The following is a 14,660-nucleotide window of genomic DNA, read 5'->3' as shown; positions in this document are numbered from 1 at the left end:
AGGAAAAAAAATTTACATAACTCACATTATTTTCAATTTTTGGGGGGATATACAGAATCAACTGAACACTCTTGAACTTTTGATTGAAGATGACAAGCAGAAGAGTATTCAAATTGAACTTCTCAAGCAAGAAAAAGTCCAACTTATTTCCGAGCTAGCAGCCAAGGAATCACTAATTCATGGCTTAAGAACAGAAAGAAAAGTATGGGGACATGAGCTGGCACAACAGGGTAAAATTCTCACATTTTCAAGGGGAAATAGCCCATTCTTAGAAGCCAACAAATTTGGGTATTGGACAGAGAAGGAAGGGCTTAACTCTGCTTACAGAAGCCAAGAAAGGCAACTCTTCATCTGAAAGGATAAGTAGACGTTTGCTAGCCAAAGAGGAGTGAAGTGCCTCTTAGTGGGAAATAATTTATTACGGCAATCAAAAAGTTATATTCCTAATTTTTTTATTTTTGTTTTCTTCCCAAAATAATTTGGCCACTTTTTCAACAAGTATACCTTTACAATGCTACAGTTAAATAAGTTGTTGGAAATATTTTTTATGCAATTGTTTTAAATTCTTTGTATAGTATGCAGCATTCCTTTTTTTTATTCACATATTTGTGACATGTACCCTACTTTGCATGCAGTAATGTAAAATAGTGTAGGAATAAAAATACTTTAGGTATAGGAAATCCTCAACCTCATTCCTTTTCCAATCACCATGAAGCAAGAGATGTACACTATTTTATGGTATTCCTCAAAAAAACAAAAACCAAACCCAGTGCCGTCGAGTCTATTCCGACTCATAGCGACCCTATAGGACAGAATAGAACTGCCCCTTAGAGTTTCCAAGGAGCGCCTGGTGGATTCGAACTGCCAGCCCTTTGGTTAGCAGCTGTAGCCTAGATACCTTAAAAATCACAAGTAGCTAGATGTTGGCCCTAATGTAGCATTGCTCATTTTTCCATTCCATGTAGAAATTTTTAATATGATTTTGTTTGTTGAATGCCATAACATAACCAATTAATTATTATATGTCTGAGTTATCTGGTCTTCTCTTTATTCATGATTTTAGATAAATTGCCACAGATCTTAAACAGGCGTTTTTGTTCTTTCTCTTCAATTATAGTATTATATATTTTGTTTCTTTATTTCAGTTTTTGTTTTTATTGTTACGCATTGTTAAACTGGATTTTCATAAAATACAAAGCCTCCAAAGTCTGTTAAGTCTACTACTGATGATATTTGTTTCTTAGGAGCTGCTATGGCCCAAAATCATGGAAATTTAGAGGCCAAAATTGAAGGTTTATGTAGAGAGAATGAATCTCTGCGAAAGGCAAATGAACGTGATTGTGATGCTTTAAGAATTAAGAGTAAAATCATAGAAGACCAAACTGAAACCATTAGAAAATTGAAAGGCGTAAGTTCGACATTTTATTTTGGAAAAAGAGCATATGGTGGTTTGGAAATCAATGGGTCAAAGTACCCAAAAGTATTTGTCTCAATGATTCCTAACTCTTGTGGAATTTAGGATACAATAGTATGGATTTCTTTTATAATATTTGCCTCTTTTCAAAGTGCTATATGATATTTGGAAATCCTGGTGGCATAGTGGTTAAGTGTTAACGGCTGCTAACCAAAAGGTCGGCAGTTCGAATCTACCAGGCACTCCTTGGAAACTCTATAGGGCAGTTCTACTCTGTACTATAGAGTCGCTATGAGTCGGAATCGATTCAGCAGCAACGGATTTTTTGGGTATGATATTTATTAGCTTGAAATGAATTTTACTTCAAATTTATATTGCCATTTGAAATAGAAATACTGAGTATCAATACAGGATTAGGAATCATAAAAAAGTTGACATTTTTTAAAACGTCATTTTAAAAAGAAGCCTTAGTGGTGCACTTGGCTGTTAACCTCAAGGTTGGTGGTTCAACCTGACGATCTACTTCTGTAAAGATTATAGCCATGAAAACCCTACGGGAGAGTTGTACTCTGTCACATGGGGTCGCTATGAGTGGAAAAGGACTCAGTGGCACTGAACAACAACCCTTTTACAGCATTTTTTATTATCTTCCAGTGTTGCTGAATCATTTCTCAAAATTGTGACAAAACCTACCATTTCATGTTGAAGAGGTTGTAAAAGATTGATACTTGCTTCCAAGGGAACCTGTTTTTACCTTCTTCAATATAACCAAAAAAAAAAAAACTAAACCCACTGCCATTGAGTCGATTCCGACTCATAGTGACCCTAGAGGACAGAGTAGAACTGCCCCATAGAGTTTCCAAGGAGCACCTGGCAGATTTGAACTGCCAGCCTTTTGGTTAGCAGACATGGCACTTAACCACTACACCACCAGGGTTTCCCTTCTTCAGTGTAGCCTATCTTAAAACTGAAAACTAACAGGGCCACTTGTTTCAAAGGATCCTACCTGAGAGTTCTCCAAAGAAATCTTCTGAAAGTTACCTTGGGCACTGAATCAAATTTGAATTCCAAAGCTTTCTCTTAGATATTGTCTCTTAAGATGTGAAGATAACTAAGAGTTTTTAAGAAACTTCTGGTTAGGATATTCAGCCATCAAGTTAGGAACTCACCCTTTAGAATAACTATAACTGGGTAAGATTGGATTCTTTTTTTTTTTTTTTAAATCATTTTCAAGAAACTCTGAGAGCTTGTCAAGTTCAAAAAATAAACATATTTGTTACTCTTGCTATATCTATCGCTAGATTTAAACTGTAAATGCTGTGTGTCACAATAACTGGTTCCACTGGGGCTCACCCGCTCAAAGCTTTACTTTCAGTATCTTCAGAATGTCCAAGATAACTATCATATGTGCAAAGCTGCACTCAAAGTTATTACTGAAATTTTTTAGCAATAAGCCTTTTGTTGTTGTTTTAAACTCTAGCTGAGGGGAGAAGGGGACTCACTGCTTCGGGAACACGGCGCTTCCCTGGTGATAGAAGTAGATGGCAGTGATGGTTAAGCAATGATGAACATAATCAGTGTCACTGAATGGTACACATGAAGAGTGTCCAAGTGGTGGCTATTGTGTTACGTATAGATTTGCCAGAGTTTTAGAAAAAATGCAAATTAAAAAAAAAACCTAAAAAAACAATACAGAGCAAAACATGATATTCAGAGATATAAATACAATGTTTTGGGCATCACTGACAACTTCTACGGTAAGATTGCCGCCCTCTTAACAATCTCTGAGTAATTTGGGAAGGAAATGACTAGTACTAAATGACAGTGGATCCAGAAAAACAGATGGGTTTTGGTCTTTGATTTTGGATGTAAAAAAATGCTTTGATTTTCAACCCAATATTGATGAAACACCGCAAGTGCATATCTTAAAAACTTTGATTTGCGACTTAGTACATTTACTTTAAAGAAAATTGCCTCAGCCTCAAAGATATCATGAGATTGATGGTAGTTTCCAACTAATTGCGTAACGTACAAAGATAAAAAACAAAAAAAACCCAAACCCAGTGCCGTCGAGTCGTTTCCGACTCATAGCGACCCTATAGGACAGGGTAGAACTGCCCCATAGAGTTTCCAGGAAGCGCCTGGTGGATTCAAACTGCTGACCCTTTGGATACAAAGATAGTTGGACACAATTTCTTTGATGAGTATTTATCAAAACCAAACCATACCCGTTGCCATCAAGTCGATCCCAACTCAGAGCAGCCCCACAGGACAGAGTAGAGGTGCCGCGTAGGGCTTCCAAGGCTGTGATCTGCATGGAAGCAGGCTGCACATCCTTCTCCCACGGGGTAGCGGGAGTTCAAACTGCCGGCCTTTCAGTTAGCAGCCAGGTGCTTTAACCACGGTGCCACCAGGGCACCTGAAATTCATCATAACTAATATTTAAAAGAGTTAATGACCTGATCTGTAAAATTTGGAGTTTGATGTTTTCAACTAAGTAGAGTCTATCTTTAGCGTCTGACTATAGAAATTAGAAACAGAATTTATTATTTTAGTTTTTTTTTACTTTTCCATATAGTATCACAAGATTTGTCCGGTTCTGTGATGTTCATTATTTTTTATTAATATGGTTATTTCATAAGAATCTTTTTATACCCTTTATGGATTCCTGATAATATGTATTAGGACTGCTCAGTCTCGGGAGCTTCAGAGAATCACTTGAAGAAAATAAACAAGTCGTGACTTTTATGTGAATGTTGGTCAAGACTAGAAGACAACCTGACATCTTTGCTTAGAATTTTTAGATATATAATGCACTGAGGAATTGGACTACATTCTTTGAAATACTTATGAATTCATACTTAAATTAGCTTTGTCCAGTATTTGTTTGTTTCCATTTTCTATTTACCAAAAGCGAAAAAGAAGAAAAACCAGTGGAGACTGGTGAGAGGAACAGGGTAAAAAATAAGAACTACCAATTTCATCTAGTTTGACTTGCAGAGTTATGACTGATGTTTTTAGTACTGGTGTGTAGCAGGGCTGTTGTAGACTTCCAGATTAAAAAAAAAAAATTTTTTTTTTTTTACACCCCCTTAAAACAAACAAGTGTTCTTTGAAATAACCCATATGGATTCTAACATGTGCAAACATTTAATAATGCCTAAGACTTGTTTTTTGTTTTGTTTTGTTTTTTATAAGACAGTTTTGGTCTTTCTTTGCGTTTCCTCTTATTTCTATTATATAAATATAGGATAAACTCTAACTTGTAATACAGAAGATAAGACTTGTTTTTTGTTTTGTTTTTTATAAGACAGTTTTGGTCTTTCTTTGCGTTTCCTCTTATTTCTATTATATAAATATAGGATAAACTCTAACTTGTAATACAGAAGATAAAATAAGTTTTCAGGAATGTAAGGCTGTTACATTTTAATAGTGATGGAATCAAACTTTATTTTGAATTTAAAACATTTACTCACCATAACGTAAAAACACATCTGCTTAACACATTAGAAATAGTATAATTTGTACAGTATGTGCACAGCGGACATCAGTCTTTGATGTATCATAATCAGCTGCCTAAAATTTTCGTTGTGTTTCTGTCATGAAAACACAGATATCTTTCAAATGCAAAATTAGAATGCGGAATGTTTTTCAAACTTTAAACACACCTCTTCAGATTTTCGTGCTGCTTTCTTTTCCCTCCTCTCACATCTACCTCTGTGACTGACAATTACTGACTTTACTGAAATAAAAAATATAAATAAGACAAAGATTTGATCATTCCAAATTACACTTAATACATAGTAGTGGTGATGTTTCTGATTGTGATTAAAAATGTTCTGTAAATTTTTTTGTAAGGCACTCATTGGGCAGTTTATTTTTTAATTTGTAGTTTTTATAATAATATTAAACCATATCTAATAAACTAGAAAATGAGACATTTAGGGTTAATAAAGTACTGATTTTTTCCTTGAAGTGTTTACAAGAAAGAGATGAGGACATCAAAACATTACAAGAGAAGATCTCTGAAATACAGAAATGCACTCAAGAACAACTTGAGGAAAAATCTTCACAACTGGATGTTGTAATTGAGAAATTAGAAAAACATAATGAAAGAAGAGGAAAACTAAAACAGCAGTTAAAAGAAAAGGAAGAAGAACTTGAAGAAATTAGAAACGCTTACAGGTATCAGTTTCCTATTAAGAAATAAAATGTAGCTCACTTATTTCTTATAACCAATTTTATTTTTAAAATTATTTCTTCTCATGTTAGTACACTAAATCAGAAGTGGCATGATAAAGGAGAACTTCTAAGTCATCTTGAAACACAAGTAAAAGAAGTGAAAGAAAAATTTGAAAACAAGGAAAGGAAACTTAAAGAAGAAAGAGACAAAAGTATTGAAATACAAAAGTAAGTATAACATCCTAAAGGATGTAAGATATCTTCAAACATAAACACTGAATTAGGATGGATGAGATATGTATAAAGAATGAAGAAAGGGCTAAAAATATGTAGCACGTAGTTACTTGCCAAATGTTTTATTTCCATGCATGAGAAATTAAATTGCCTCAGCCTCAAAGATATAATTTAACAAATTAATCTCTCTATGTTTTAAATCCTGATCTATAAAATGATAATGATAGTTCCTACCTTAAATGTTTGATGTGAGGTTTAAACTGTGTGTTTATGTATGTGTCTGTGTAGAGAGAGAGTTATATGGCCATATATGATATTTTTATGCAAATAACATGCTCCTACATTGTTTGCTGACTGTGCCCTCCTACCGCACGGTATTTTTGTAAGCACACTGTGCTGATTTTTTTTTTACAGCAACATGTAGAAAATGTCATAGCAGCATTTATGAAAATACCTCACAGGGGGAGGGCATGATTGGCAAACAGACTTAGAAGGCACGTGTTACTTGTGTAAAAGTACAGTAAGTGCCATGTGAGTATTTTATTTTTATTACTACTACTATTGTTGTTTTCAAACTTTCTCTGAATGGAAGCAGCTAATATATTTTTGAATGTTCTATGTAGAGCTTAGAGGAGAAAGCCACTTGACTCCCAGGAACAGTTAGCCCCTGACGAAGCTAGAGCATGTCTAGATAGCTGTTGGCCTGCACAACAGGACAAGCTGAGGATAAGATCTAGCTCTAAAGAGGGGAAAGGAAATGTGTACCTGGCTGGTATTGTATACAAATATAGTTTCCATAAAATACTGTAGGTGACATACAGGTTTTAGCTTATAAATTAGATAACTAGACTTGTTCAATTATTTTCTAAAACCAAGCCACCTTGAATAATAGGTAGTATACATTAATGATCAGTTCACATGTAGAGAACAAATCAAAACAAAGGAATTGGATTTTTGCCTCTAAGATAATTTTAGCACTAAAATTTTGTGAGTCCTATTTAATGTGTTTATTAACATAGAATTTTGTTAATAGGGAAGTCAGACATACGTGTTCATAAACTTAAGTCCACCCAATATACACTTCTCAAATTATTATCACATTACAAGTACATGGAGAAAAAAAGATTGTTAGTCATCACCTATGAAGGCACTTAAAAATTATACCCTTAGTCTCAAATGAGGCAACAGGACACTCTTCATTTTCCAAGGATGAAAACGTAATAAGCTTCCAGTGATGTTTCCTTTGCCTTGGTCCTGCTTCTGTCTAACAGATTCTTCTGGGTGATGAACTCCTTTTATCTTTAGCTACCCTGTGGTAGCCCTTTGTTATTTTCTTAATATTGAATTATGTTTCTACTAAAGTATGAATATAAGAGCTGCCATCTGAGAAGAAAAAAAAATCCTAATTTATACACACATATGGTTTTGTTTGCTTGTTTTTAAGGAATGCACTAGAAAAGCTTAAGAGTATGGATGATGCCTTTAAAAAGCAAGTTGATGCAATTGTTGTAGCTCATCAAGCTGAAATGTTACAACTGTCAAGTGAAAAGCAGAAATGCATTGAGTCTGCAAATGAAAAGGTAACATAAGTAAGGGTAGCCTTTTGGTTTTGATAATCAGGATTAAATTTATAATAAATAGAATCTTTGAGAATTTTGAAGAAAAAGACCACATGATTGAATGATCAAATAAAGACAGCCCCCACGTTAGGAACATCTGACTTATGGACAGCCCAGACTTGCCCTTTAACGTTACGTAAATTTGCCCTCGCTTTGAAGCTATCGAACCAGTCCCTACTCACAACAAAGTCTTCATCACAATCACCTTCACTTGCTGCAGGGCAGCTTTTAAATCACTGAAAAGACTTAGAGCTTTTCTTGCACCAAAGGCTAAATAAGAACCGTATGCACCTGTTACCGACTTAGAAATTTGACTTAAAGGCACAGTTAGAACAGCTCTCGCTTATAACCTGGGGACTGCCTGTAGATACGAAGAAGGTTGCCAAAATTATCATGAAACCAGGTAAAGATGTTGGTAATACTTAGGTTAGTTGTACATAATTCTAATGTAATCAGAATATCACGTTTGACCCTGTTGTGCGCTTGCTTCAAATCTCTGGATAAAAATTGCTCATATCCCTAACCAGTCTCATGGGTGGAAGCCCCTTTGGTTACTGCAGGCAGGATGAGAATGTGAATTTGTTAATAAACACAATCCATTGCTACCTTGAGAAGTTTTTGAAGAGTACTTTGTTATTAATATTGAAGACTGTCAACTTTATCATTTTGAAATCATTGACAAAGGAATGAATTTAGGGTAGTTCTAAGTCAGAGACAGATATCAGAATAACCTACAGAGTTTTTTAATAATAATATACATTCACAAGCTTCACCCTCAGACTCAGTCACTAAGTTTGGCATCAGACCCAGGTAATTTTAAACCTCCACAGACGATTCTGACGTGATTTCTGCTGAAATGTGCTAGCTGTAACAGTTGTGAATTTCCATTTTTCCCTGATTTTGAAGTGGTAATAAGAAACTAAGGCATCTGTAAGACAGCGGAGATTTAGAAACCAGCAACTGAAAAAAGTTCAACAATGGAAAGGCAGATTAATATTCCTGGTGGCACAGCAGTTAAGCAATCAGCTGTGAAGCAAAAGATTGGTGGTTCAGACTCACCCAGTGGCTGTGCAGGAGAAGAGACCTGGTGATGTGCTCCCGTAAAGATTAAACCAAAAAAAAAAAAAAAAACACCATTGCTGTCAAGTCGATTCTGACTCATGACAACCCTATAGCGCAGAGTAGAACTGCCCCATAGGTTTTCCAAGGCTGTAATCTTTACTGAACCAAACTACCACCTTTTTGCCAGGGAGTAGCTGGTGGGTTCGAACTACCGACCTTTTGGTTAGCAGCCAAGTGATTAACCTGTGCCACCAGGCCTCCCTAAAGATTATAGCCTGCAAATCCTATGAGGCAGTTCTCCTCTGTCACATGGAGTCACTATGAGTTGGAGTCTTCTAGATGGCATAACAACAATAACATAGAAATTGCAATGAAAGTTGTATGATTAAGCAGCATTAGCCTCCTTGGGAGTTTATGTAAAGACAAAAAGGGAATAAGTTCTTTGGAAATAATCAGTGAATAAGGAGCTATGTCTGGTTCTTTATTTCAAGTCAGCAGGTGTTTCAGATTTTTTATCTAAAATTTACTGACTGCTTAACAAGCATATATCAGCTACTACTAAATAAAGTATAAAATTAGGCCCTTCGCTAAAGGGAAAATACTGAGTTCCATTGTGCACCTCCGGTCAATATGAAGTAACAGCAGAGGAGGGTGTCTGTTGAGAGAGTTGGAGAAATGGCACCAGAGTTTAAATGTCATAATCTGGTGTAAAGGGAAAAAAGGTATCACATAGACGTGATAATTTAAATTAGGAGAAAGATTAGTTCTCTAAAAAAAAAAAAAAGATTAGGAAGTCTGTATTAGGGATTAGAAAAAGTAAACAAAAGGATTGTCATATTGGTAGTAGTATCAGGAATGTTATTGTTAACACCAAATACAGAGAATCCAAGAAAAATGTAGGTTATGGATAAAAGATAAAATGATCTCTCAAAAAGATGGTAATTTATAATCACCAACAGCAATTGTAGAAATGCAGCAGAGATGGAAGCTACTACATTAAAGAGAGAATTTCTTTGGGGTGGGAGGATATTTCAGTTTTGAAAGTCTGTAAGGAACGAGTGTTTATGTTGAACTCATGACTCAACATTCACAAGCAACATAAAACAGTGGGAAGAAACTGGATTTCTATTCTCGCAGTACTAATAACAAGCTGTACAACCTTGAACAGATACTAACCTTTGCTGTACCTTGATTGTCTAAGCTCTAAAATAGAGTTAAAATAAATTGCCATACATTTCTCATAAGAATCTTCTGAGCTCCAAATAGATAATATATATTAATCATATACTATTAAACATTCTGTATTTTGAACAAGTTATGTTTTACTAAAACTTCTTTGCTTTAAATGAGTGCCACAGTTCAAAAAATGCGTAAGAATTAATGTTTCACTTTTTCTTTCAGCATGCATTTTTAAAACACATATTCTTTAAGAAATTAAAATGGAAATTTGCATGTCGATTTAGGTTTACCAAGTTGAAGAAGAAATGCGTGGGCTTCTGGAAGAAACAACCAGAAACAGAAGAGCAATGGAAGAAAAAATTAAGCAACTTGCTTCTGCTCTAAGTGAAATTCAGCAAGAATTTTGATGGTTTTGAGAACAAACCTTATTGAAATGGACCAGCAAACCTATTGTAAAAATGATTAAATATTGTAACAGTAGCAACTGCTATGACTTTGAAATGTCTCTTTTACACTTCATTCTGGATATATTTTAAAAGACTTTTGATCAGGTATTTATTAATTGTATATACAGGTTTTTATAATAAATTGTTGATCATTATGTGTATTAGAAAAAAAATCTTTCAAAATAACTAGACTTAAGACACTTTTTCTTGTTTTCGCGCTATGCATTACTTGGTAATTACACATTTGCCCATAAATACGTAAATGAAAATTAAGATTAGTATTTTGACTATATGAGGGAAAGTATTTTAATCACCGTTGTTTCTTTATTGTGTTGTTGAAGAACGAAGTATATTTATTGGTTGTCCTTTAGTTGACGTAGCTCTCTTCTTTTAAAGTGCTTAGAACATAAGTGTAGCCAAAAAGTATTTGAGATCTTTATGATAAAAGACATGGCATTCTTAAAGTATATGTAGTAGCCTTTTCCACATCACTCATAACGATCTCTTTCATTAAACATTACATTTAAAGTTTTATAAACGTTGTTGCCTAAAGAGAACATCTTGAAAGGAGCAAGAACAAAATGATTCATCACATGAAAAGAAACAATATAATTAACAGCCAGAAGGCAGTGAATGACATACTTGAGGTGCTAGAAACTATCAACCAGTAATTCTACATCCACCAAAACTATTCTTTAAACACAAAATAAAAACATTTTCAGGTAAACAAAGACAGAAAATTTATTGCTAGCCAACCTTCCTTAAAGAAAATGCTAACAAGAGCCCTAAATGCTGAACAGAAATGACAGCAGACAGTAACTCAGATTCACTGGAAGAAACAAAGAGTATTAGAAATAGTAAATATGTAGATAAATATAGAACACTGTATACATGTGTTTTTTTTTTCTTTCAAGTAGAAGACAGGTTATATAAAGCAATTATAATACTGTTGATAAATTTACAACAAAATGTATGACAAAAATAGTATAAAGCTGGAGGAAGGAAATACAGCTCTATAATGGAATAAAGTTTCTGTATTTTACTGGACTAAATTTTTTTTTTTTTTAGTATTAATGTAAAACAACTACCATAAATTAAGATACAGAGTGAAATCCTTAGAACCACCACCAACAAAATAAAAAAAAAATCATAAAAAATGAACAGAGGCGTCGGTTTGGGACCATGGTTTCAGGGGAAATCTAAGTCAATTGGCATAATAAAATCTATTAAGAAAACTCTGCATCCCACTTTGGAGAGTGGCATCTGGGGTCTTAAATGCTAGCAAGGAGCAATCTAAAATGCACCAATTGGTCTCAGCCCATCCAGAGCAAAGGAGAATGAAGAACACTAAAGACACAAGGTAATTATGAGCCCGAGAGAAAGGACCGCATAAACTAGAGACTATATCAGCCTGAGACCAGAAGAACTAGATGGTGCCTGGCTACAACCAAGGACTGTCCTGACAGGGAACACAACAAAGGACACCTGAGGGAGCAGGAGAGCAGTGGGATGCAGACCCCAAATTCTCATAAAAAGACCGGATTTAATGGTCTGAGACTAGAATGACCCCAGAGGTCATGGTCCCCAGACCTTCTGTTAGCCCAAGACAGGAACCATTCCTAAAGCCAACTCTTCAGACAGGGATTGGACTAGACAATAGGATAGATAATGATACTGGTAAAGAACGAGCTTCTTGGATCAAGTAGACACATGAGACTATGTTGGCATCTCCTATCTGAAGGGGAGATGAGAGGGTATAGAGGGTCAGAAGCTGGCTGAATGGACGTGAAAAGAAATGGAGGGAAGGAATGTGTTGTCTCATTAAGTGGAGAGCAATTAAGGGTATATAGCAAGGTGTTTATAAATTTTTGTATGAGAGTCTGAATTTGTAAACTTTTCACTTAAAGCACAATAAAAATTAAAAAATTTGCAGAAGCACCCGTTTTAGAATGGCAATGATCACAAAAGGAAAAACAGTAAGTGTTGACAAGGTTATAGTGAAACCATAACTTTCATCCATTGCTGGCGGGAATGTAAAATGGTACAGCCTCTGTGGAAAACAGTTTGGCGGTTCTTCAAAAAGTAGAACATACAGCTACCATATGACTCAGCAATCCCAATCCTAGGTATATACTTAGAAGAAGTGAAGGCAGGAATGCAAACAGGAACCTGTACACGATGTTCATTGCAGCAATTTTCACAACAGCCGAAAGGTGGAAACAACAAAAATGTTCATCAACAGGTGATTGAATAAACAAAATGTGGTATGTACACACAGAGGAATATTACTCAGCCATAAAGAGAAATGAGGTCCTGATGCATGGTACACCATGGATGAACCTTGCAAACATCATGATGAGCAAAATAAGTCAGTCGCAAAAGGACAAATACCGTATGGTTTCACTTACATGAAATAAGTAAATACTGAATGTAGAAAACAAAGATTATTAGTGCTTACCAGGGGAGGGGGGGGAGAGGGGTTTTGCTTAGAAGGCATTGAGTTTATGTCACTGGTGGTGGAATGATTTGGTAAAGGATAGTGAGATTGGTTGTACAACTTGAAGTATGCAACCAATGTCACTGAATTAACTGAATTGTACACGTAGACATCATTGAATTGGGGTATGTTGTTATATATATATTCACCACACACACAAAAAAAAATGAACAGAGGAAGTTCTTCTGGAATGGCAGTATAAAGAGCTCTGCAGATCCATTCCTCAGTGAAACAACCATGAAAGGTAAAAAGTACATAATAAAAAACCATTTAAAATCTCTGGAAATAGTCTTAAGGGCATATATCAAATGAAAACAACATTTATTCAAGAAAATGTAAGTATTGTAAGCAAAACGAGAGCCTGCGACACTTGTCATGACCCAATCTGCCACCCCCAGCTCAGCGTAATGGAAGCTGCACTCTAGGTGAGTATGGCCAAGAATATGGGGTTTCCTCTCTTCCCAGCTTTTAACAAAGGGATACAGTATCTGACTAGGAGGGGCAGGCTTCCAGCATTTCTCATCCCCTCCAACTCGAGTTGCAGAGGTTAAATTTCTGGTGAGTGGAGCCAAGAGAGGGGATTTCCTCTACCCAGTCCCCACTCATAGGGCAGAAACTCTTACCTAGGTATGCGAGACAAAGAATATTGGGAATCTAATTGCCCCTGCCCCAGTTTGCTTATAAGGCAGACGTTCCACACTGAGAAAGGCAATCCTAGAAGAGCAGAGGTTACTGTCCCTCCTGACTGCCTTGAGTAGTGGCTCAGAGACTGCGTGTGCGCTTTAGATGAAGGTTTACAAAGCAAACTCGTTTGTAATTAAACAACACACATTGTTCTGTGACATTGGTTACTATCATAGATTGAATTGTGTCCCCCCACAAAATATCTGTCAACTTCTCTGTGCCATGATTCCCAGTATTGTGTGATTGTCCACCATTTTGACATCTGATGTGATTTTCTTATGTGTTGTAAATTTTATCTCTATGGTGTTGATGAGATTGGATTAGAGGCAGTTATGTCAATGAAGCAGGGCTCAATCTACAAGATTGGATTGTGTCTTTAACCAGTCTCTTTTGAGATATAAAAGAAGCAAGCAGAGAAATGGGGACCTCATACCACAAGAAAGTAGTGGCAGGAGCAGAGTGTGTTCTTTGGACCTGGGGTCACGGCACAAAGAAGCTCCTAGACCAAGGGAAGATTGAATACAAGGACCTTTTCCCCAGAGGCCACAGGGAAAGCCTTCGCCTTGCGCCAGCACTCTGAATTCAGACTTCTAGCCTCCTAGACTGTGAGAGAATAAGTTTCTCTTTGTTAAAACCATCTGCTTGTATTACTTCTATTATAGCAGCACTAGATAACCAAGACAGTTGCCAACCCCATGACATGTCAACACACTCCCTTTCTCAACCTTAAGTTACCCATTTCCGTTCGTCCAGCTTCCTGTTCCCTCCTGCCTTCTGGTCATTGCCTCTGGGCTAATGTGCCCATTTAGTCTTGTACACAGGGTATACATGGTTAAGCTATGTGTATTGTTTGTTTTATGGGCCTGGCTAATCTTTGGCTGAAGGGTGAACCTCAGAAGTGACCTCAGCACTGAGTTAAAAGAGTGTTTGGGGGCCATACTCTTCAGGTGTTTCTCAAGTTTCTGTTTGCCAGACCAATAAATCTGGTCTTTTTTTGTGAGTTAGAATTTTGTTCTATTTTTTTCTCCAGCTCTGTCCAGGACCCTCTATTGTGATCCCTGTCAGAGCAGTCGGTGGTGGCAGCTGGGCACCATCTACTTATGCTGGGCTCAGTCTGGTAGAGGCTGTAGTAGTTGTGGTCCATTAGTCCTTTCCCTTGTGTCTGTAGTTTTCTTCATTCTGCCTTGCTCCAGATGGGGTGGGACCAGTGGAGTATCTTAGATGGCTGTTCACAAGCTATTAAGACCCAGACACTACTCACCAAAGTAGGATGTAGAACATTTTCTTTATAAACTGTGTTACGCCAATTAAGCTAGATGTTCCCAGAGACCAGGGTCACCAGC

At 36.2% G+C, this 14,660-nt stretch overlaps 1 protein-coding gene across 2 annotated transcripts in view; it reads left to right on the top strand.

The window, feature by feature from the left end:
- Positions 1-12,022, top strand: part of LRRCC1 (leucine rich repeat and coiled-coil centrosomal protein 1) — a 40,846-nt gene extending 28,824 nt beyond the window's left edge. Inside the window, exons 8-13 of one of the 2 annotated variants that reach the window (XM_049853926.1) lie at positions 56-230; positions 1,245-1,408; positions 5,391-5,599; positions 5,687-5,824; positions 7,275-7,410; positions 9,975-12,022. In XM_049853926.1, coding sequence (XP_049709883.1) covers positions 56-230; positions 1,245-1,408; positions 5,391-5,599; positions 5,687-5,824; positions 7,275-7,410; positions 9,975-10,097 — 945 coding nt within the window. In that variant the 3' untranslated portion in view covers positions 10,098-12,022. The remainder of the gene's footprint in view (positions 1-55; positions 231-1,244; positions 1,409-5,390; positions 5,600-5,686; positions 5,825-7,274; positions 7,411-9,974) is intronic. The other variant, XM_049853925.1, reaches the window with a different exon arrangement.
- The last annotated feature ends 2,638 nt before the right edge of the window (positions 12,023-14,660 follow it).

The sequence above is a fragment of the Elephas maximus genome, chromosome 15 (genome assembly GCF_024166365.1).
Source record: "Elephas maximus indicus isolate mEleMax1 chromosome 15, mEleMax1 primary haplotype, whole genome shotgun sequence".
NCBI classification, from domain to species: domain Eukaryota; kingdom Metazoa; phylum Chordata; class Mammalia; order Proboscidea; family Elephantidae; genus Elephas; species Elephas maximus.
Note: the sequence above shows the minus strand (reverse complement) of the source record. Positions and strands in the feature narration are given on the sequence as shown.